This window comes from Canis lupus, chromosome 9 (genome assembly GCF_011100685.1).
Source record: "Canis lupus familiaris isolate Mischka breed German Shepherd chromosome 9, alternate assembly UU_Cfam_GSD_1.0, whole genome shotgun sequence".
In the NCBI taxonomy this organism is placed as follows: Eukaryota; Metazoa; Chordata; class Mammalia; order Carnivora; family Canidae; genus Canis; species Canis lupus.
In genome coordinates, this window is record NC_049230.1 from 13,934,835 (window position 1) to 13,956,458 (window position 21,624).

At 44.0% G+C, this 21,624-nt stretch overlaps 1 protein-coding gene across 3 annotated transcripts in view; it reads left to right on the forward strand.

Annotated features, from left to right (window-relative positions):
• Positions 1–21,624, forward strand: part of PITPNC1 (phosphatidylinositol transfer protein cytoplasmic 1) — a 257,577-nt gene that overhangs the window by 130,124 nt on the left and 105,829 nt on the right. For all 3 annotated transcript variants that reach the window (XM_038546821.1, XM_038546820.1, XM_038546822.1), the window contains 2 exons: positions 14,868–14,956; positions 16,208–16,215. In XM_038546821.1, the coding sequence (XP_038402749.1) occupies positions 14,868–14,956; positions 16,208–16,215 (97 nt within the window). The remainder of the gene's footprint in view (positions 1–14,867; positions 14,957–16,207; positions 16,216–21,624) is intronic.

The window sequence follows — 21,624 nt, forward strand, 5'->3', positions numbered from 1 at the left end:
TAGAAGGGTGCCAAAGATGGTGGATGTGCCATCGGGATCTTGACTTGGTCCACCTTCCACGTACTGCCAAGCGATTGCTCAGGTGTTTGCAAAGGACACAATAAATGGTCACCTGTGATCAAAGTGATATGCAATGCTGAGGGGGTTTCCATTTCTCAAGTGGACCCATCCTTCCCAAGGTAGAGGTTGCCATTGCTCCTTTGGAAGCGTAAAGAATCAAGGATTATAAACCAACACTCATCAGCTTTGCAGAGTGTATTCTTTACTCTCTTGCTGTTTTCTTACCATTAATGGCACAGTTGACTACTGGGGCTTGTCTGACCTTCTCCCTGCCCTCGACCCCTTTCCAGCCCATTTTCTTCCATTCTTCTCATCCGGGTCAGGACATTTGTATAGTCACATGAAATACATTTTATTGAAATTATCTGTCTGCTCTAGTGAACCAGTGTATGACTGGTTCGGTCTTTGCTTTCATTTTTTTGAATACTCTTTACCCTCACCTATGGCTTCTCCTATTGGCCCATATGTGATTATTCAGAACGCATTTTGAACATAATAATTGGACAGTGCCTTTGTTTATTCACTGACACTGACACTCATGAATATTTACTCATTCTCTGTGTCTTGACCATGAGACACTTCTGAAAGGAGCTGTGTTAGGATTCCACCATATTCTCATGGCCTCCACCTTCCAGCAGGCTGAAGTGGACTGTTCCCTCTTGATGGGGGAGCATTTGGATCCTGTCACTAGGATGTCTGGAAATCTCTAGGGCATTATCCTGACAGTGAAGGTCCTTGGGCTATTGAACTGGCTTGTTTTAATCTACCCAGGGATGCGGTATCGGGGAATTCCTGAGTCACGATGAAATGCAAATGAGATTGATCTTGTTCATCTATTAGGAGCTGTGAATTCCCAGGATTTGGAGCCAGTTCAGCCTCCAGCCAGCTGCTGATTTGCAAGAGTTGCTGAGCTCTGGGACTGGCCTGAGGATGACTTCCTTACATAGACTAGATTCTCAATATGCTGCTTTGGCATTCTTAGTGTGGAGGGTGAAAATCAAATATTGAGCGGGAGTCACCTCGGTCGAGCAAACAGAAGTGAGGGCCATGTAAGAAAATAGATAGAGACCTATGGGAAATTCCATTTTTTGGCAGATGATTGCCTTTTCCCAAATTATTGCTTAGGGAATGTTCCCTATGTAGCAAATTCAAAAAAATTTTGAGAAAACTTTATATCTTTTCCTGAAGCAGAGCAAGAAGTGTCCAGCTGTCTCTGTCATGTCTGTTTTCTCTATCAAAATATATGATGTTTATTTTAAAGGAGAATAATAAACATTAGTAAGAGGGAAATTTGTTATAAATAGAATATCTGGACTTCCAGTAATAGAAACTAAAAAGATTAATGTGGACCCTCCCCCCCACCTCCTATGACAAACACAGGATGAAATATAACAATATAAAGCTGAGCTCAAAACAAAGAAAGGGAAATCCTCAGGTACGAGAAATAAAGAGGAAATGCAAGCCAGAGTGGAAAGCAGATGAGCTAATGCTCAGGAAGCTGGGATATGTCAGAACTGACATGTAGGGGGATGTCATGCCCGTACAGGGACAGGAAATGAGGCTTTGGGTTCCTACAAATGGGGAGTTGGAGCTGAGAGTCATGCACAAAAATCATTCTTGGTAATTGAGTACTGAGAGAGAGTACCACTCAGAGGCACGTGTTGACAGAACTACTAAAGATTGTACTGAAGTAAAAGGAAACGGAACCCAAGAAAGAGGAGAGGAGAATCTAGAGGTAGTAAGAAACAAAGAAAGTGAAGGGTGCGTGGGGGGCTCAGTAGGTTAAGCATCTGCCTTTGGCTCAGGTTGTGATTGAGCCCTAAGTTGGGCTCCCTGCTCAGCGGAGGGTCAGCTTCTCCCTCTCCCTCAGACACCCCTCCCCCACTCATGCTCGCTCTCTCTCTCTCTCTCTCTCTCTCAAATAAATAAATAAAATCTTTTTTTTTAAAAGAAATTGATAAACATATAGGCAAATCTGCATGAGCATAGGATGTTTTTAAAATACTAATAATGAATAATTGGGAGTATATTTGTGGAATTTATTTTTATTTATTTATTTAAACATTTTATTTATTTATTTGACACAGAGAACACGAGTACAGGGAGGGGCAGAGGGAGAGGGAGAAGCAGACTCTTTGGTGAGCAGGGAGCCCGATGCGGGGCTGGATTCCAGAACCCTGAGATCCTGACCTGAGCCAATGGCAGATGCCTAGCCAAATGAGCCACCCAGGCGCCCCTATGTGTGGAATTTAAATAATGGACAAGAATAGCAGAAGAGGAGAGGGTAGTAATTACAGTAAAAGCATTTTAAATTGCTAATATTGTGTAAGAGGAGGAGAGAAATGTTGATTAATTAAAAAAACCTTTAGGGATCCCTGGGTGGCGAAGCGGTTTGGCGCCTGCCTTTGGCCCAGGGCGCGATCCTGGAGACCCGGGATCGAATCCCACATCGGGCTCCAGGTGCATGAGGCCTGCTTCTCCCTCTGCCTGTGTCTCTGCCTCTCTCTCTCTCTCTGTGACTATCATAAATAAATAAAAAATTAAAAAAACAAAACAAAACAAAACAAAAAAAAAACCTTTAAGACACGTGTGCATATGCAAAGTGTAAAGATAACCTCTAAAAAAATAGTAAAGCAGTACATAACTTCCAAGAGAAAATGTGATCAATCCAATAGAATGTGGAAGAACAGAGAAAAGCTTATAAAAAGCATGGTCAACAGAAAACAGAGATTTGATGGTAAGATAAATCAAAATATGGTGGTCACAATAAAGGTATATGAGTTAAATGCTAAACCTGAACCTAGCTCAACAAATATAGGGCAACACTGACAAAATCATAGGTAGCCTAAAGTTATAATGGGAGATTTTAACATAACTGTTTAGTAAATGGTTAGAGCAAATCATCAAATTAATCTAGCAAACACAGAGCAGATGTAAACAGCAGAATTAGAACTTTGGTCTAGTGGACATTAATAGACCCTAGAACTAACATGATTTTCATACACACATGAAAGTGTGCAAAAACTGACTACACACTAGGCTAGGAATCAATCTCAATACCAGAAAATCAATATCCTGTAGATGCTGTTTGCTGGTTACAAAGCATTACAATAAGAAACAGACAACAGCAAATCAACTTCCTCATTATATAGAAATGTAACAATCTCTAAATATTGTGTTATTGTGTTTGTTATGTTACTTTCCCAGCCACCTTTGCAGCAATGGATGACCATGTGACCTAGTTCTGGCTAATTGAGATGTAAGATTTTCCTCCCTGATGAAAACAGGAGGGGATCCAGGCTGGCTGGGTGGGTAGAGCATAGGACTCTTGATCTGAGGTTATGAGTTTGAGCCCCACATTGGGTGTAGAGATTACTTAAAAATAAAATCTTTAAAAAGAGAAAGAGAGATGTCTAAGAGCTATAATGTGATTCTAAGAAAGGGAGGAGATAAATGGAGACTCCTGGGAAGGTAACTGGCAGGGTCTACCACATGGACCTTGGCAGTAAAACTGACAATAATAGTGCAAAAAGGAAACTTCTAGACCAAGTTCAGTGAAGAATACAGATGTGAAAAGCCTATTGACAGATCATTTGCAGATCAAATACCCCTGAGTATAATAATAATAATAATAATAATAATAATAATAATAAATCATGACTCAACAAGACTGTTAACATCAATATGAGGATTCAGCAAGATTGCTGGGAGGAAAAAATCCATGTACAAAATCATCATTATTATTATACAGCAGGAACAATAAATGGAAAATATAATTTTAAAAAATTCCATTATAGTAAAAAAGGATAGGCAAAGAAATTCAAAGTTACTCCATAATAAATCTACAATATATAAAACATCTTTTTGGAGAAAAATATAAAACATTAGTTTATCTTTTTTAAGTAGGCCCCACACCCGACATGGGGCTCGAATTTGCAACTTTGTGACCAAGAATTACATGCTCCAACGACTGAGCCAGCCAGGTGTCCTGGTGGGGGACATTTTCTTAAACCCTGGACAGAAGTGGGGCACCTCGGCAGCCCGGGTGGCTCAGTGGTTTAGCGCCACCTTCAGCCCAGGGTGTGATCCTGGAGACCCAGGATGGAGTCCCACATCGCGCTCCCTGCATGAAGCCTGCATCTCCCTCTGCCTGTGTCTCTGACTTTCTCTCTCTCTCTGTGTTTCTCATGAATAAATAAAATGTTAAAAAAAAATCTTTAAAAAGAAGTGGGGCACCTTGGTGGCTCACTGAAAAGAGCACATGACTGTCTTGGGGCGGTGAGTTCAAGCTCCACATAAAGCTTACCAGAAAAATAAAAACTAAAGCAAAAAACCCTGGACAAGTGGCAAGGTTCATGGATAGAAAATGCTAATATATTATAAAGATGCCATCAATTCCCAAATCAATTATAAATTTAATGCAAATCTAATTAAAATGCCAACCAGGTTGTTTTTAAAATAGAATTTGAAGTGTGCCTGAGTGGCTCAGTCAGCTAAACATCTGACTCTTGATTTCAGCTCAGGTCGTGATTTTAGGGTTGTGAGATGAGCCCTGGGATAGGCTCACCCTGGGTGTAGCACCTGCTTAAGATTCTCTCTCTCCCTCTGCCCTTCGTCTTACCTCCTCCTGTCAACCTCCATTTACCTGTGCATGTACAGGTGCTCTCTCTCTTAAAAACAAAAATAGGGAGCACTTGGGTGGCTCAGTCAATTAAGTGCCTTGGGCTCAGGTCATGATCCCAGGGTCCTGGGATAGAGCCCTACATGGGGCTCCATGCTCAGCAGGGATCCTGCTTCTTCGTCTCCCTCTGCCACTCCCCCTGCTTGTCCCTCTCGCTCGCTCTGTCAAATAAATAAATAAATCTTTTTAAAAAATAAAAATGTTAAAAAAATTAAAAAATAAAAATTGATTTTGAGACTATAATCCTAAAACTCCTAATTATCATAGCTTTATAAAGAGCCTTGATAATCTGGTAGGTCAAGTCCCTTCTTCTTATTCAGCTTTTTCCAAAATTGTTCATATGAATTTTAAGATTAGAAAGCCACCAAGTGGTATGAAGAATGACTGAAGAAACCAAGGATATTCAACATAGAAAAGCTGGACCCAGGCTGTGTAAAGGTGTGGGCAGGTGGGAAAAGAATTAGGCCTGTATATTCTATAAGACCTCAAAAGTTACCAGTTGGACCAAGAGCAAGGGATGAGGATGCCAGGAGAAAGGGCGAGGCTCAGTTTATGGAAGGAATGTAAGTATGTGAGCTGTGTGAGGACATACTAGGATGCCTTACAGTCCATTACACTGGTACTGGGGATGCTTCAGCATGAGCAGAGCACCCACTTATCGGGCTGTCCTTGAGCAGATTTAAACATCAACTAGTTGTTAAACTGGGCATCCTTTCAGATCCTTTTCAACCCTAATTTTCTATGCTCAAAGTAAGTTGTGGACATTATCCTGACTTACCTCCAGCATATATAAATGAATGACCAATGAGGCACAGGAGAAAAGTACTCTGCATTCTCTTTGCACAAATCTGAACCAGGTCCATCATTTTAGAATTTAAAAGGCTCTTGGAAAAATAAAAATAAGAATAAAAATAAAAATAAATAAATAAATAAAAGGCTCTTGGAATATTTAGAAGTATGGCACATATCTTAGAACCAGGGAGATTATGGCTTAGTAAGAGAAAAAGAAAAAAAAATGGATATGTGACATGCTATAAAATAATAAGACAGATTTTCATAATCATAAAATAAAACCAAATCCATTATTTTGATATTCAGAAACTGGAGCCACTTTGCTTTCACGTGTCCTGCATGCACAGGTCTTGGGACTGTCATGTTGGCCAGGCTGCTTCATAATTGAAATTCATTAAATGGGTATTTATTGAACCTTACAATGCATAACAAATTGTTCTGGTATTGGAGAGAATCTCTTAATAAGTAAGACATGGCCCTTGCATTTTGATCAGAGTAGGGGCTAGGCTGACTGGTTCTAGCATTTGTGAATTCATCTGTCCATCTCGTGTGTGATGTCAGGGAGGAAAAGCTTTTCTCAGCCCACTTAGGCTCTGTCAGTGGGGACTGCAAATTAAACTGAAATTGACAGATGAATGGGAAAAAAGACCAAGTTTTATTTGTCAATGTATATGGGACCACCCAGAAAAATGAGACTCAAATAAGCAATTAGAATTTGGGGCTTATATACCATTTTATTTTATTTTATTTTATTTTATTTTATTTTATTTTATTTTATTTTATTTTATTTTATTTATTTTATGATTTTATTTATTTATTCATGAGAGACACAGAGAGAGAGAGGCAGAGACACAGGCAGAGGGAGAAGCAGGCTCCATGCAGGGAGCCCGACGTGGGACTCGATCCCGGGTCTCCAGGATCACACCCTGGGCTGAAGGCGGCACCAAACCGCTGAGCCACCCAGGCTGCCCGCTTATATACCATTTTAATAGAGGTGGGGGAGAAAAGGCACTTCTGGAAAAACAAATGGCTTTTTTGAAAAATAAACAGGGCTTTTGGTGGATGGATAGGAGATAGTTTTGTGACTGTCTGTTTAGGCAATTTCTTATCTTCTTGCTCCTCATCTTTAGTGAGAAGAGTCAGTGTTCTTTGGTTGGGAAACTCCTGGGGAGGGCATTAGGACAGTTGAATTCTTTCAGGAGGCTCTGCTTTTATGCAGATAAGGGGAGTTCAGTAAAAGCATCTTCCTGCAACTGTTGATTCTCAAATGTCTTCAGCTCTGGAGAACCCTTATGCCACTGCGAGTGGCATCTTATAGACCCCTTTACCAGCCACAGCAAAGTGGGTTCTGAGAGTTGAACTGGCATTAACCAAGATGTCCTAGTGCCTATTTAATAATTTACACCAAGAAATATCATTGTCCTGTGAACCTGAATTCATGAGCTGGCAAGTGGAATTTCTTCCTTACGCCAATCTATATGGGAAGCCAAATCACATTTAGATATTGGTTTATCACTCTATTACCAAAGCATCTGTTAGAGCCTGGAGTTACTCAAAGTCTGTGTAGGCAGAGCCTTCTCTCGGGGTCTGACTTGAGCAGAAAGGACATTTCATGGAGGGATGTTAGTGACCCACAGAATTATCTGCAGGCTTGGGAAGGGGCAACTATCAGGGCAGCTCCAATAAGCCACGACGGCAAACAGATGCTTCATTTTGCTGTTGTCATCACAACAGCCATGGATAGGTCCAAATTGTCCCTTTTTTTCTATCACTTATCCCCAAATCCCAACCATAAGTATCCCATTGAGTTTCCAGTCCAGGCTTGGACTACCACTGAGAGAGGAGAGGGACTTCCAGACTGCTTTCCAAAGCGGCTGCATTTTGCATTCCCTCCAGCAATGTGTGAGGATTCCAATTTCTCCACATAATCACTGACACTTTGTATTGTCTGTCTCTTTGATTCTAGCCATCCTCTTAGATGTGAAGCAATCTCACTTTCGATTGGCATTTCCCTCATGACTAATGATCGTTGATCATCCCTTCTTGAGCTCACTGCCCTTCCTACGTCTTCTTTGGAGACATGTGTCTTACCCTTTTCTCATTTTTAAATTGGGTATAATGCCTTTTTAAAAGGCCATTCCAATGGTTAAGCATCTGCCTTCGTCTTAGGGCATGATCCCAGGGTCCCAGGATCAAGTCCCATGTCGGGCTCCCTAGAGGGAGCCTGCTTCTCCCTCTCCCTATGCCTCTGTCTCCCTCTCTCTGTCTCTTGTGAATAAATAAATAAAATCCTTAAAAAAAAAAATCCATTCGTTTCTTGCTGGCCTGTCATCTCCCAGGGACTGTGGGGGTGCTCCATGATCTGGCTCTCTCTACAGTTTTGGGTGCACAGTACATTTTGGCAGCTGCGTAATATGCTTGGAACGTTACACTAGTTCTAATACTTTAGTACATTTGGTCGTTGTCCTTGGGCCTTCGATCCAGTTCAGTTAACCAAATAAGTGGTATTTCTTGGCTGGTCTTCAAAAATCCTGGTTTCAACTGGCATCCAGGGAAAGGAGGCAAGATACTAATCAGTCTCTGGAATAGCAATTCTAAATAAAACCCATCGCCCAGAATCATGTGAGGATGGGGCTTTTCTTTGGTCCCCTTGCATTTTCTCTTCATCTGCAGCATCTCTCTGATGCCTCCCCATGAAGCCCATGAGGGGAGGGAAGCAGGGGTGAGGGTGGAGGGGCACTGGAGGAAAGATGGAGCCTATTTTTAGGCTTGTTTTTCAGTCATGAAGTGTCATGTTCTTCCCTACCACGGCTGCTGGATTAATTAGGCTGTGCTGGCAGCTGCCAGTCAGGGAGGGTTGCCAGCTTATAATGGTGATTCCGCCTAATGCCTGAATCGATTTGCATGAAGAAGACATTTCTCCTGTTACATGGCTCTTGCCTTCCAGGGCAACCTCTCCTGGCCTCTGTGTTTCTGGGTAGGAGAGGGTACTGCTTCTTTAAGCTACAAACTGGGTTTGACTGGACAAGCAAAGCCACCAGCTGGTAACTCTACCTACCAGCTCATTGGTCCAGCTCCATTGCCAGGGCTTGGGTCTCTCACGTTTCCTCTTTCTCCTTCCAGATCTGCCAAGCAAGCCAATCTCATTTCTTAGATCTTGCCCAAAGTAAGAGCTCAGTGCCCAGAGCTTATATGGCACCAGGAGAGCCCACTGCCCAGGCAACAGGTCGTAGAGAAATTGTCAACGATTCTGACCCGAGAGCTTATTCCCTTGCTATTTTGAATGAATCTTATGGTCACTATTGAATATCCAGAGCCAACTGTTTTTCATTCAGGAAATAGTTATTGTTGCCTGCTGTGTGCCAGGCACTGTTCTAGGTGTCGGGCATACAGCGATGAGCAAAACAGAGATTCCCTATCCTGGGGAACTTACCTCCTAGTTGGGAGTGACAGTGCACAATAGCCATAATGTATAAGAATATCAGATATTTTAGAATATTTCGTTTTACAGGGGCACCTGGGTGGCTCAGTCAGTTAAGTGTCAACTTTTAATTTCAGCTCAGGTCACGATCTCTCAGAGTTGTGAGATCGAGACCTGTGTCAGGCTCTTCACTGGGCAGGGAGTTTGCTGCTTGCTTAGGATTCTCTTTCTCTCTCTCCCTCTCCCCCTTCCTCCTTTGGCCTCCTCTCTCCCCACTCCTGTGTGCTCTCTCTTAAAAAAAAAAAAAAAAAACAAAGAATATTTAGTCTTACATGTTCTATGTGGATGTGTATTCGATATGTGAATATTGACTATATTAAATAAATGAGATTGATTAATTTTTAGTATTTCTTATACTGGGGAAGTAGAGCCTGTAAGGGACTTCTTCCCAACATACCTTACAATTTATGCTATTCTGTTCTGCTCCCATCTCAGTCCTTAAGAACATGCCAGAGATTTTTATGCTGCCAGGGTCCCTCCCTCCTTCACCTTCTCCCATGGGAATTCCCAGGAACAGAACATAGGCCTGGCTGGATATTTTTTATTTATTTAAAGATTTATTTATTTATTAGAGAAAGAGAGAGAGCACACACACAAGCAGGGAGAGCAGGAGAAGGAGAAGCAGGCTTGCCTTGGAACAGGGAGCCCATGCGTGGCTCCATCCCAAGACCCCAGGATCATGACCTGAGCCGGAGGCAGATGCTTTACCGACTGAGCCACCCAGGCGCCCTAGGCCTGGCTGGATCTCAAAGAACCAGAGCATCCAGTCAAGCATGTGCCACCTGGGTTCTGCCTCTGTCCCGACCAGTGCTGTTGGCACACATGGCCGGCTCCCCTGGGTGCTTCCCAGCATGCTAGCCATGTTACCATAAAGCTGTCCAAGCAGAGCCTTCCAAGAAGCGACACAAGGGAGGCCTCTTTTCCCGGAATCCCAATGCAAAGTGCCCTTCTAAGTAGAGAGTGTGGTGGTGGTGTCTTAAGTGCAAGAAACTCCCCGCGGGCAAAGCCCCCAACAGCCTTGTTTCTCACAAGTGATGCCTCTAGTCTGGAAATTCTGCTCATCTCTTTGCTGCCATGTCAAGAATTACATTAAGAGCTGAACTAAAAGACCAGCCAGAACAACCATTAGGACGAGTAAGTGAATAAATCACAGCAGCTGGAGAAGAAATGGAAAGACCTCAGAGGTTGCTGTCTGCAGAACCGGATAGATACAATTGATTATTATCAGATAATCGTCAAATGCCAAGTTTGAAACAAAAGGTCAGAATATCCCTCCTGGACCAGTGGAAAATGAGGTTATAAAAGGTAGCTTAGTCCTTTTTAAAAGTCACGGATGTGGGCTGAGGTTATTTGAGCATAATTCTCAGCACAGGCAGCAGCAGGTTTCAGGGGCCCCGCGGAGGAGAAAAGCCCGAGTGCAGGGAACTCAGAGGGGCTGTCTTTCTGCTGGGAATGTTTTAAGTCCAAAAGGTGATTGATTATAGTGCTGCGTATCCTGCATGAGTTGGTGGATAAAACAGCTCAAATAAAGATTCTTCTGAAGACCATCATAATTCTGATCCCTGTTGGGAAAATGAAATTAGACTCCATTTAGACCACATTTGGCCTAATGATGTTCAGTGCCTCCTGGGGTCAAAAAATATTCCCAGATGAGCATAAATTGCAAAGAGAGATTAGATATCAGGGTGAATCTGGTGATAATCTGGCTTGTAAAGCGCCAGAAGCTTCTAATGGAGGGACGGTTTAGGTTTCCATTCCGGAAGCTCTTTATGAAGTAAATAAACACTCTTAACCTGAGATCAGTTCAGATTATGCCTGCATAATGGGGCCTCCTTATCCAGGTCAGTTGTAATTTAGGGAGACCCAGGGAATACGTGAGGAGGTTTCAGTGACAGGTCCTATCCACTTAGGTCCAGGGCCGGGTTTCCCCATCTTGGCTCTGTTAATATTTGGAACCAGATAATTCTTTGCTGTGGGGCTTCCCTGAGCCTTGTAGGATATTGGAACAACATCCCTGGCCTCTACCCACTAGATGCCTGCCCCTGTCCCCCCTACCTCCCAGTTGTGACAAACAAAAAATGTTTCCAGACTTGGCCAAATGTCCCCCCACCCCTGGGGGTGTATGCAAAATTCCCCCTCTGCCCCATTGAGAACCACTGCTCTGGGTTGACCACCATACTAGTTTGCCCTGGCCTGAGGAATTTTAGCATGGAGGACTTCCAGTGCTAAAAGCAGGACAGTCTCATGTAGACTGGGATGAGCTGGTCACCCGCTGTGTCATCGATGTGTTCTATACCCTACTAAAAATTTTTAAGTGAAAAACCAAATGTTTTTGAAAAGTCTGTCTTCAGGGGCTATTGACAAAGGTGTTTGGGAAATGGTATTCTTCCACATCAGAATTTCCAATTCTGTAAAGGTTCAGAGTTTTTTGTTTCATTTTGTTTTTAAGATTCTATTTATTTGAGAGAGAGAAAGAGAGAGTGAGAGAGCACGAGCAGCAGGGAGAGGTAGAGGGAGAAGCAGACTCCTCACTGAACTGGGAGCCCAACAAGGGACTTGATCCCAGCGCCCTGAGATCATGCCCTGAGCCCAATGCAGATGCCCAACCAACTGAGCTGCCCAGGCGCCCCAAGGCTTCAGAGTTGTGTCCTCTTTTCCCTCAGTGTCTCTGAAGCCTGAGCCATGGTGACAGGGGCCATAGGAAGGTCTGGTCCCGGCCAGTGGACCAAGTGGACATGATTCAGACCATGCCGCCATTCTAGAAGAGACTCTTTTTGACACCTGGTAGTGAGTTTGAGTGACAGACTTCTCCTTAGAATCGTAGGCTGTGTGACAGTGTACATCATGAAAGTGACAGCAGCGGCAGGGACTAATTTAATTCCATTTTCCTCTGCAGCCCTGATAAATCATTGCCACAGGGAAAAATAAATTTTACTTCCTCAGACAAAAACGATTTGAATAATGATGTGCTCTGGGGAGAGTGGGGGCTGAGAGAAGGTCTGTTAATTGGGCTTAAAATATTTGACTATCATGTCATGGAACTCGTCGCCGACGCCTCCTGGGCCTGGCCTGGAAGATGGCTTATGCCAGGAGAGTCTCCTTCCCGGACTCATCAGAAGAGTCACATAAAATGCTATCAGCCATCTTGGCTAAATGTGTCTTTTTAGGGTGCCTCTTTGGAGAAGGTAATTGACTCTAGCACAGTATATCCTGCGGGAGTTGGTGGATGAGACACGTAGAATGAAGATTCTAGAGGCTGGGGTCCTGACCGTGTGCAAATAGGAAAAAAAAGTCTCGACATGAATGGAAAATTGCCACTGTTTTTCATCCTCCTTCCAGAAAAATGATCGTTGCTTAGGAATGTGGTTCTGCTGGGAGGCTTTTTAAGTGATAAAGGGAGTGATTTATGGAGGGAGGGCGCTGTGCGTGAGGAGCCTAATGCATCTGGGGCGGGTGTCGTGGGGAGGTGGGCAGTCCTTCCCCCAGGGGGACAGGGGAGAATGGGCCCTGCTGCCTGGAGGGACACATGTGTCCTTTGTCTAAGCTAAACAATGCTGAGGTTTCTTTGGGGGGAGATTCCATAATTCTGGTTACAGTCCTTTAAAGGCACAAGGAAAGCACTTGCCTGTGCTTGTGTAGAAGGCCCGTCTTCCTGCCCCACCCCCTGGCAGGCATTGGCATACATCTCTGGGCCTGGGGGCAAAGAGGAGGGAACCCGGGTGGGGGGGGGACATGCGCTGGGGCCTGTTCCCTCAAGCAAGCCCCATGCGATGTTCCCACTCTAGACGTCAACCCTGGTTGCTCCCCACCTCCAGCGACAGAAGAAATAAATCAAAGGTAAAAGCTATAAAAACCCCTGTCAGGAGGCAGCCCCTTCCTTTCGAGCGGTATGAACGTAAAGTAAATGAGCAGATCCCGCCGAGATGATTTCCTAGGAGGGTAACGTTCTGCATTAGAGCTTCGAGAATTGTGCTGCGGATTATAAAACCTGCATAAAACCGCCCCAGCCCGGAGGCCCCAGCCCAGCCCGCAGGGGAGAGAGCGCCTTGGCCTCATTTGACACTCAGCCGGCTTCGGGGGAGCTGTGAGTCCCCCTTTGATTTAACCCTGATAAAGGGCCCAGAGCTTTGGGTTAGGTCCGGCCAGCCATCGAAAATACAGATTTGTCTTTTTTAAAAGCAGGTCCTGGACACTGTCAGAAATAAGAGAAACAATCTGAGAAGACGTAAAAGATGCACAGTGTCTTTCTGGCCCCGGTTGTCATTTAAGTTCCACGTCCTAAGAGGGGTTGGGGATTTGGGGTCTCAGTAGCTTGATGTCGCCGGTTCCTACTTTGTATGGGCTTGGAACTCGCAACTGCCCGGTGGTGTGTCATTGGAGGGGCTGATGTCGCACTGGGCACCAGAAAGAGCAAAGAAACACAATAGAAGTCTCTGGAAAGACACAACACCCCCCTCCCCCCGAGGCGTAGCGCTGGGGTGGGGGTGAGGGGAATGATAAAGTCATGCAGACATATTTAAGGAAAATATGATCCTATTTATGTAAATGTCACAGTTAAGGAATTCTCTGGGCCTGCACTATGCTGTAGCGTGTGCCTCCGAAGGAAAGCAAAACAAAATAAAACAAAACTTCATTAGTCTTCGGTTTACCAAGGGTCTTGAGACCTGTGCCCCTGGGTTTCCTTTGTTTTAAGAATTTGTTTTCTGCGAATGGCTGCCCGGGTTCTTGCTCCAGGGAATGGCTCTGCCACTGCATTATTTTCCAGTGGCTGTCCCAACAAATCCCCCCAGCTGGGTGGCTTAAAACCACACGGATTCGTCCTCTCTCAGTTCTGGAGGCCAGAGTCTGAAATCAAGGTGTAGGCAGTGTTGGCTCTTGGAGGGGGGGCTCCCGGCACGAAGCTGTCCCACGCCTCCCTCCCAGCCCCTTGCAGCGTCTGGTGTCGGTGGCAATCCTTGGCGCTCCTTGGCTTGTTGGCTGCGTCACTACAGTCTCTGCCTCTGTCTTCACTGGCATCCCCCGCCCTGTGGGTACCTGTCTCCAGATCTTCCTCTCTCATGAGGACACCAGTCCCTGGAGTGAGGGCCTTACCCTAAATCCAAGAGGATTCCACCTAGAGGTCCTTAATTACATCTACACAAGTCCTGCCTTCAAATAAGGTTAGATTTGCAGGTGCTGGGGGTTAGGATTAGGGTGAGGGTTAGATCTTTGGTGGGGCATCCAAGTCCACCGACCACAGTCATCAAACGGCTCTATTTTGTTATTCTTCACATCTCTACAACACAACCTCACATCTCTACTGTTCACATCTCTTCTGTTGCTACTGTCTGTTACTTTAGCTCATTTTTAAAACCTCTCACTCTCACGGATTGTTAAGCTGAGGCCTGGCTCTAACATTTGCCCCAGCACCTACCGCCCTCCGTATTTGGGTTTGAACATCCCATTCTACCCCTTCTGCCATATGACTCTTAAGAGACCAAGGCCAGGCTGGCCAAACCCTCCCAACAGGGCACTTGCCAGGTGCTGAAATCTTATGTCCTTGTAAATCAAATCAAAGAGGAGAGGTTAACAACCCCGTGAGCCCCCCAACCCACCCCCCCCCACACACACACACCAGGCACCTGCCCTCCCACATTTTAAGAGCATATGAAATATGCACAGAGAATGGTGAACTCTGGCAAAGACCAGAGGGATGGGGAAGGGATGGCCTGTGGAGCGAAGGGCTGCCGAGGAGAGCCTCTGCTTTCTCCAGCAGTTTATCCAGAAAGGTATGGGGAGCATGTGAGGCTCTGGGCAGACTTTTTCTAATGGTCTTTTTTTTCTCTCTCTCTCTCTCTCTCTCTTTCCTCTTAGCAAACTGCCTAGCTGGGCTAGAGCTGTTGTTCCCAAAATCTTTTATGTTACAGAAAAGGCTTGGAACTATTATCCGTACACGATTACAGGTAAGTCCTTTTTATAGCCGGTGTATCACGTGTAGTGATAGGACATAGTGGTGGTCAGATTTCACTGATTTAGGGTTTGTTATCCAAGCAAACTCTCTCTACTTGGGAGAGCTCTGTAGTATCTGCCCCCTTACCTGGAGCCTTCATCCTTTTAGGTCAGTGCTCTTCCTAGCAGTAGGGGGAGAGGGGTGGGGGTTCTGGGTGTTGGTGGCTGGTAGGAAATTAAGATAAACCATTCCATCTTCCTTTTTAAAGTGATTGTGATAAATAGCTTTATGGAGAAGGAAGGTGAAACTCCTTTTACTGATACATCTAGAGTTTTTGTTATCCTTATTCTTCCTGTTTCTTCAGTAGTCCCCAAGTAATTTTGGGATGTGGTTTATTTTGATTTATTTTACAGCCCCTCCTCCTAAGAGCCCCACCCCACCCCCAAACCTTGACTATAATTTATGTAAAAGTTTTTTTTTTTAAGATTTATTTATTTATTTATTTATGATGGACATAGAGAGAGAGGCAGAGACACAGGAGGAGGGAGAAGCAGGCTCCATGCCGGAGCCCGACGTGGGACTCGATCCCGGGACTCCAGGATCACGCCTTGGGCCAAAGGCAGGCGCTAAACCGCTGAGCCACCCAGGGATCCCCTCTGTAAAAGTTTCTATTGGGTCTCTCTGCCCCAAACTGCTTCCTTTGCAGTTGGATAATATAATTTTAAAATCACATTCCCTCTCACTTGTGGTGGAATGATGACAAACTCTGTGCTGAGACTGATGTAGAAACTTGGGCCCTCAAATCTGGAAGGTTTGGTTTTTGCCCTCAAACATGAAAATTCAAGCTCCCACTTGAATATTATCATAACAGGCTCTTCTTATTGGTTTTGAAAGCTGCTTTTCCACTTAAAAGATTTCCTTTGTGGTTAATGAAATACTCCACTGGAATTATTAGTCTTTAATTCAGCTTTTATAATGCCGACTCTTTGGTTTTTAATTAGCCACAAACATATAGGCTAATTGAATCTTGTCTTACAGTCCTTATCTGGCCAACCACAGGAGTATCATCTGAAAGATTTTCAAGAGCAAATATGGAGATATTGATGAAAGTTCAGTTTTTGAAATGTTTTGTTAGCATATTTTTAATACGATTCACCAGTCTTTGTCAGTTCTGTGGTTTTTATATTACATATAAGCATGGTCTAAATCACCATTTTGTCTCTTTTTTCTTTTCTTTCTTGTCCAAATGAACATCTGGGACCAGAATACACAGTAAGTTTCATTTAATCATTTTTAAATATTCAACTTAAGATCAGTGGAGTAATTGGAACTTCCCATGTACTTCTCATCTTATCCATGTAATAAAAAAATAGAGGAATAATTCAGAATCAGAAATATTTAAATGTAGGCTATTATATAGTTATATATAATGCACTAACTGGCATGTTCTCATTTGTTCAAGAATATGAATGTTAATTTAAAATGCCTTGATAGTCACTTTACATAATTAACTTTTGCTTGTATTTTTAAATAGCTTGACTGCTCTACTTGTGATAGTTCACTGTAATAGAACAGTTTCTAGAAATGTGATATTAAAGTGACGATAGCAGCTACTGATGGAAGGCAGGGCTTATACGTACAGGCTGTGACCTGATCACTTATTGGAAAAACTTGTAACTAGAAAGACATTCAGATTAAAACATATATATATATATTTGTTTAATTTAAGTAATCTCTACACCCAAAGTGGGGCTTGAACTCACAATCCTGGGATCCAGAGTTGCATGCTGTATTGACTGAGCCAGCCACATGACCTTCATTCAAATTATTTTCCTCTGAGCTCTGGATTGGACTGTCTTGGTGACTTGATGACAATCATTTAATTTCTTCCTATCCTAAGGGCCTCTAGAGTCAACACTTAACACTAAAAAATGGGACCCCAGAGTATCATTGCATTGTGGTATTTTCATGTGGATCATTTTCTTCAACGGCCAACAGATCAAGTTGTCATAACAAGGAAATGGTTACTTGAGTTGTTTTTTTTTTTTTAAGATTTTATTTATTTATTCATGAGAGACACAGAGAGAGAGGGAGGCAGAGATGCAGGCAGAAGGAGAAGCAGGCTCCATGCAGGGAGCGTGATGTGGGACTTGATCCCGGGTCTCCAGGATCATACCCTGGGCTGAAGGCGGTGCCAAACCACTGGGTCATCAGGGCTGCCCTAGTTACTTGAGTTGTAATGAGAGTTGAGTTTTGAGTCTTAATCAAAACAGCCACAGGAAAGAGAGGAGGTGAGACAGAAATGGAGGAAAAAGATTTGTCATGTCCTTGGCATGAGTCTGGTACTCTGCACATAGTGGATGCTCAATAAAGAGTCCTTGAATGGCAGAAGGAATGCACAAGGCAAAGACAGATCATCTCAACAGATAGAGTGGAAGGGTCACTGGCTTTAGAGTCAAATAGGCCTCAGTGTCCTCTGGCTCTAGCTCTGCCACTTACTACCCAAAGTCCTTAAGCAAGGGACCTCCAGTTGCCAGTTCTTGAACTTGTGCTGGTCCATGACCATGTTCTCACCTGTCCTTTGCAAAATGAGGAAAATAGGAAGAGGGTTCAAAACTGTGCATAAAATTAAATTTGTTTCATTTACAGTTTTCTTTAAGGAGAACAAATTACAACCCTCAATCTTGTGTATTAAAATGTCTTTTATGAAATGAGAGGAATACATATAGCATTTCCTCCCTAATGTCCATAACTTTGGAAAGAAAAGGCAATTCTATGGCAAAATACAAATTTTACATTTTGGAAGTAAGAAGCTTAAGTTCTCGAACCAGTTTCTTCATCTCTAAAGTTTGAATAAACCCTTCTTCACAGAGCCATTAGTAGGAGGAATCGATGATCTAACACGGAAATCAGAAGATTTTTTTCTGGGGATCCCTGGGTGGCGCAGCGGTTTGGCGCCTGCCTTTGGCCCAGGGCGTGATCCTGGAGACCCAGGATCGAATCCCACATCGGGCTCCTGGTGCATGGAGCCTGCTTCTCCCTCTGCCTGTGTCTCTGCCTCTCTCTCTCTGTAACTATCATAAATAAATAAAAAAATTAAAAAAAAAAAAAAAAAAGAAGATTTTTTTCTGGAGGCACCTGACTCCTGGCGCAGTCAGTTAAGCATCCTGACTCTTGATCTCAACTCAGTTCTTGATCTCAGGGTTGCGAGTCTGAGCCCCACATTGCGGCCTACTTAAAAAAAAAAAAAAAAAAAGCCTTTTTCTGTAAAGGGCCACATAGTAAATATTTTCTGCTTTTGTGGGCCAGCTTCTGTCACTGCAAAAGCAGCCAGAGACAACAGGTAGAAATATTGGCCTGGTGGAATTTCTGTAGGCAGCAGGCTACAGTTTGCCGACCCTCGATGTACACAGCTCCAGCATGCTGCCTGTACAGAGCAGGCAATGCTCTCCCCAGTTCTGTGGCTTCTAGCAATTGCACGGTCTCCAAGAGGAACACTTTGGTATCTTTTGAATCCTGCTTCTATTAACAGTGGTGCAAATTACCTCCCTTTAAACCTCTACTTCATCATCCATAAGTGGGGAAAATGTAGTAACTATCTCATAAGGGTGATGTGAAGATTATATTAAGTAATCCACATGAAATTTTACCCTAGTCCTTGGTGCATGGTAAATGCTCAGTAAAAATGTTCATTGCTATTATTTATTGTGCAATGCTGGAAGCTGCTGTCATTACAATGCAAGTTCTGTGGGCAAATAAATGGGAATATATCTTGATGCCCTTCAACGCAGACTGGGCTCCAGTTATTAGACTGGATGGCGCTAATTGTCTAGGATATGATTTGATTTGATTGATACCTGATGTTATCCCTAATTCCTGCTTCTCCGAAAGCTTGTACATGGACTTCTCATTTGAAATGTAATCGATAGTTACAGGGACAAGAGAATTCATGTCCCTATAAGTTTGCAAAGGCAGTTATTTGCCCAATGAGCCTTAGAATTAGGTCACCTTGACTTGACCCAAAACTGGTGGCACTTATTCCCCACAAGCCAATGACTGTACCATGAAATGTGGGGGTGATTAACAGAGAAATGAAGTCTGAAAAACATTTGACATGGTGTTCATTTTTTAAGAATATGTATTATAGTACTGAAGTTCTGAAAACAGAACGCCACAGAATGAAAACCACAGCTCCTGACAAAGCCATCCCCATGGGATGCACCTCCTAAGGCAGCCCTTCTGTGGAAGGCTTTCTGGCCAGCCTCCACATTACGTTGAACTTGGTCTCCTGTACCCCTCTCTGTGCAAGCCACAGAGGATTTCTCAGGGGTTGTGGCCTTTCCTTCCTTCTATCTAGCCTCCCTTAGTTCTAATGACACATCTCGGACTTCCAACTTTTTTTTTTTTTTTTTTTCGTGAGAGACACACACACAGAGGCAGAGACAGAGGCAGAGGGAGAAGCAGACTCCCTGTGGGGAACCTGATGTAGGACTCGATCCCAGGTCCTCGGGAATCACAACCTGAGCCAAAGGCAGACGCTCAACCACTGAGCCACCTAGGTGCCCCCAGCTTGGACTTTCAAAGGGACATGTTATTTTCTTTCTTTTTGGGAAAACATGGGGACAGGATTTCAAGAAGTTAGCTATGGTTGTATTGTCTCATACTCGCCCCCTTCTGTTTGACCCCTATATACTCCTTGATCTCTCTGGGCCCTTATTTTTCTTGTTTTTATTTTGTTGTCAGTTCCTCCCTAATGCAATCCTGGGGTTATTGTTCAGGGCTGCTAGAACAAAGTACCACAAAATAGTAGAAATGCCTTGTCTCACAGGTCTGGAAGGTTGGAAGTCTTGATTCAGTTGTTGGTATGGCCATGTTCCCTCCGAAGCCTGTAGGGGAGGACCGCTTTGCCTCTTCCTGGCTTCTGGTGGCCCTAGGTGTTCCTTGTCTTGTGGCTGCATAGCTATAATCTCTGCCTGTCTTCATCTGGCGTCCTCCTTGCTGTGTGTCCTCTTCTTTTTTTTCTTTTTTTTCTTTTAAAGATTTTATTTATTTATTCATGAGAGACAGAGAGAGAGACAGAGAGAGAAAGAGGCAGAGACATGGGCAGACATGCAGGGAGCCCAATGTGGGACTCGATCCTGAGAGTCCAGGATCACGCCCTGAGCCAAAGGCAGGCGCTAAACTGCTGAGCCACCCAGGGATCCCTGTGTCTCCTCTTCTTACAGGGATACCTGTCCTATTGGATTAAGGACCCACCCCACCCCAATATGAACTCATCTGAATCTGAATAATTCCATCTGCAACAGCCTTAATTCCAAATCAGATCACATTCTGAGGAATTGGGTTAGGACTTCAGCATATATCTGGACATTGCAGGAGCGAGGAGGGGCACAAACAGAATTCAACCCGTAAACACTGTCTTTCATTTTTAAGTTTTCAGCCATCTATTAAGCACCAACAATATAAAACATCATGGGAATAGGTTGCATTGAATAATAACCCCTGCCCTTTGGGGAGTCACAGTCTTGTGGGAAATAGCTAGACATTCCGGTGGCAGCTGTCAGCAAGGCATAGGGAAGGTTTTCTGGAGGCAAGATGGGACAGGCCATCATTCAGCCCAGAGGGCAGGCTGGCACCAGACCTGCCCCACTGAGCTGGCTGAGCTCAGAGTGGAGCTGCCAGCAGAAATTTATACCAGAGGGCAGAGTGAGTGGCACTAGGCAATCCAGTCAGACAAGCAACTGCAATGTGACGAGAAGGGCCCTGGCCTCTGGATTGGGGTCCTGAGCTTCAGGGACAGAGCTATAGACCCCCAGAACGTGTACAGGTAAGAACAGGACACAGCCACCGTTTCCAGGTGACTTGATCATGAGATAGGGGAGTGATAAAGTTTGGCATCTTTAGCAAGGAAAAATACCAAATGTCCTGTTAAACTCGAATTTTCAGATTGATAGCAAGTAGCTTTTAGTATTTCCCAAATAATGCATAGAATATACCGGTACTGAAAGGTTACTCATCTTCTGTTTTCTTCCTGGCAGCCCTAGGCAGGGAGGGGTAGCAGTGGGGGTAGAACTGGCCTCAGAGACTCAGGTTATAAGAACAGGGTGACGGTGAGCCAAAGGAAAAGGAGGAGAGGGATTGTGTAACTCGGGAACTTGGTCCTGAAGTTAATAATGCCATGATAATACTAAGGTGAATCAAATGACCTGTTGGGACAACTCGAGTACTTCCTGCCTTAGGTAGGTTTGGCTCAGGAAATGAAGTGGACAGAAGAGGGCGGAGTTGGGGAAGATTCGGTGAGAGCACATGAATTCATAACTGTCAATATTTCAAGGAAAACCTGTGCAAAGTGTTATGATTGAAACACAGGGTGTTGTAGAAAGGAGAGAGAAGAAATAGGGAAGATTTCCTGGAGAAGATAGTAGGATTTGAGCGGGACCTTAGGGATAATAGAGCTCCAACCTGCAGACACCCGCTGTCTTAGTTTGGGCTGTATAACCAAACACCATGCACTGGGTTGGTTTAAACGATAGATCTTTTTTTCTCACGGCTCTGGAGGCGGGAAAGTCCTAGACTGAGGACATCCTCTGATTTGGTTCCTGGAGAAAGCTCTCCTCCTGCTGTGTCTTCATAGAGCTAGGAGAACAGAAAGCAAACTCTCTGATCTTTTCTTATGCGGGC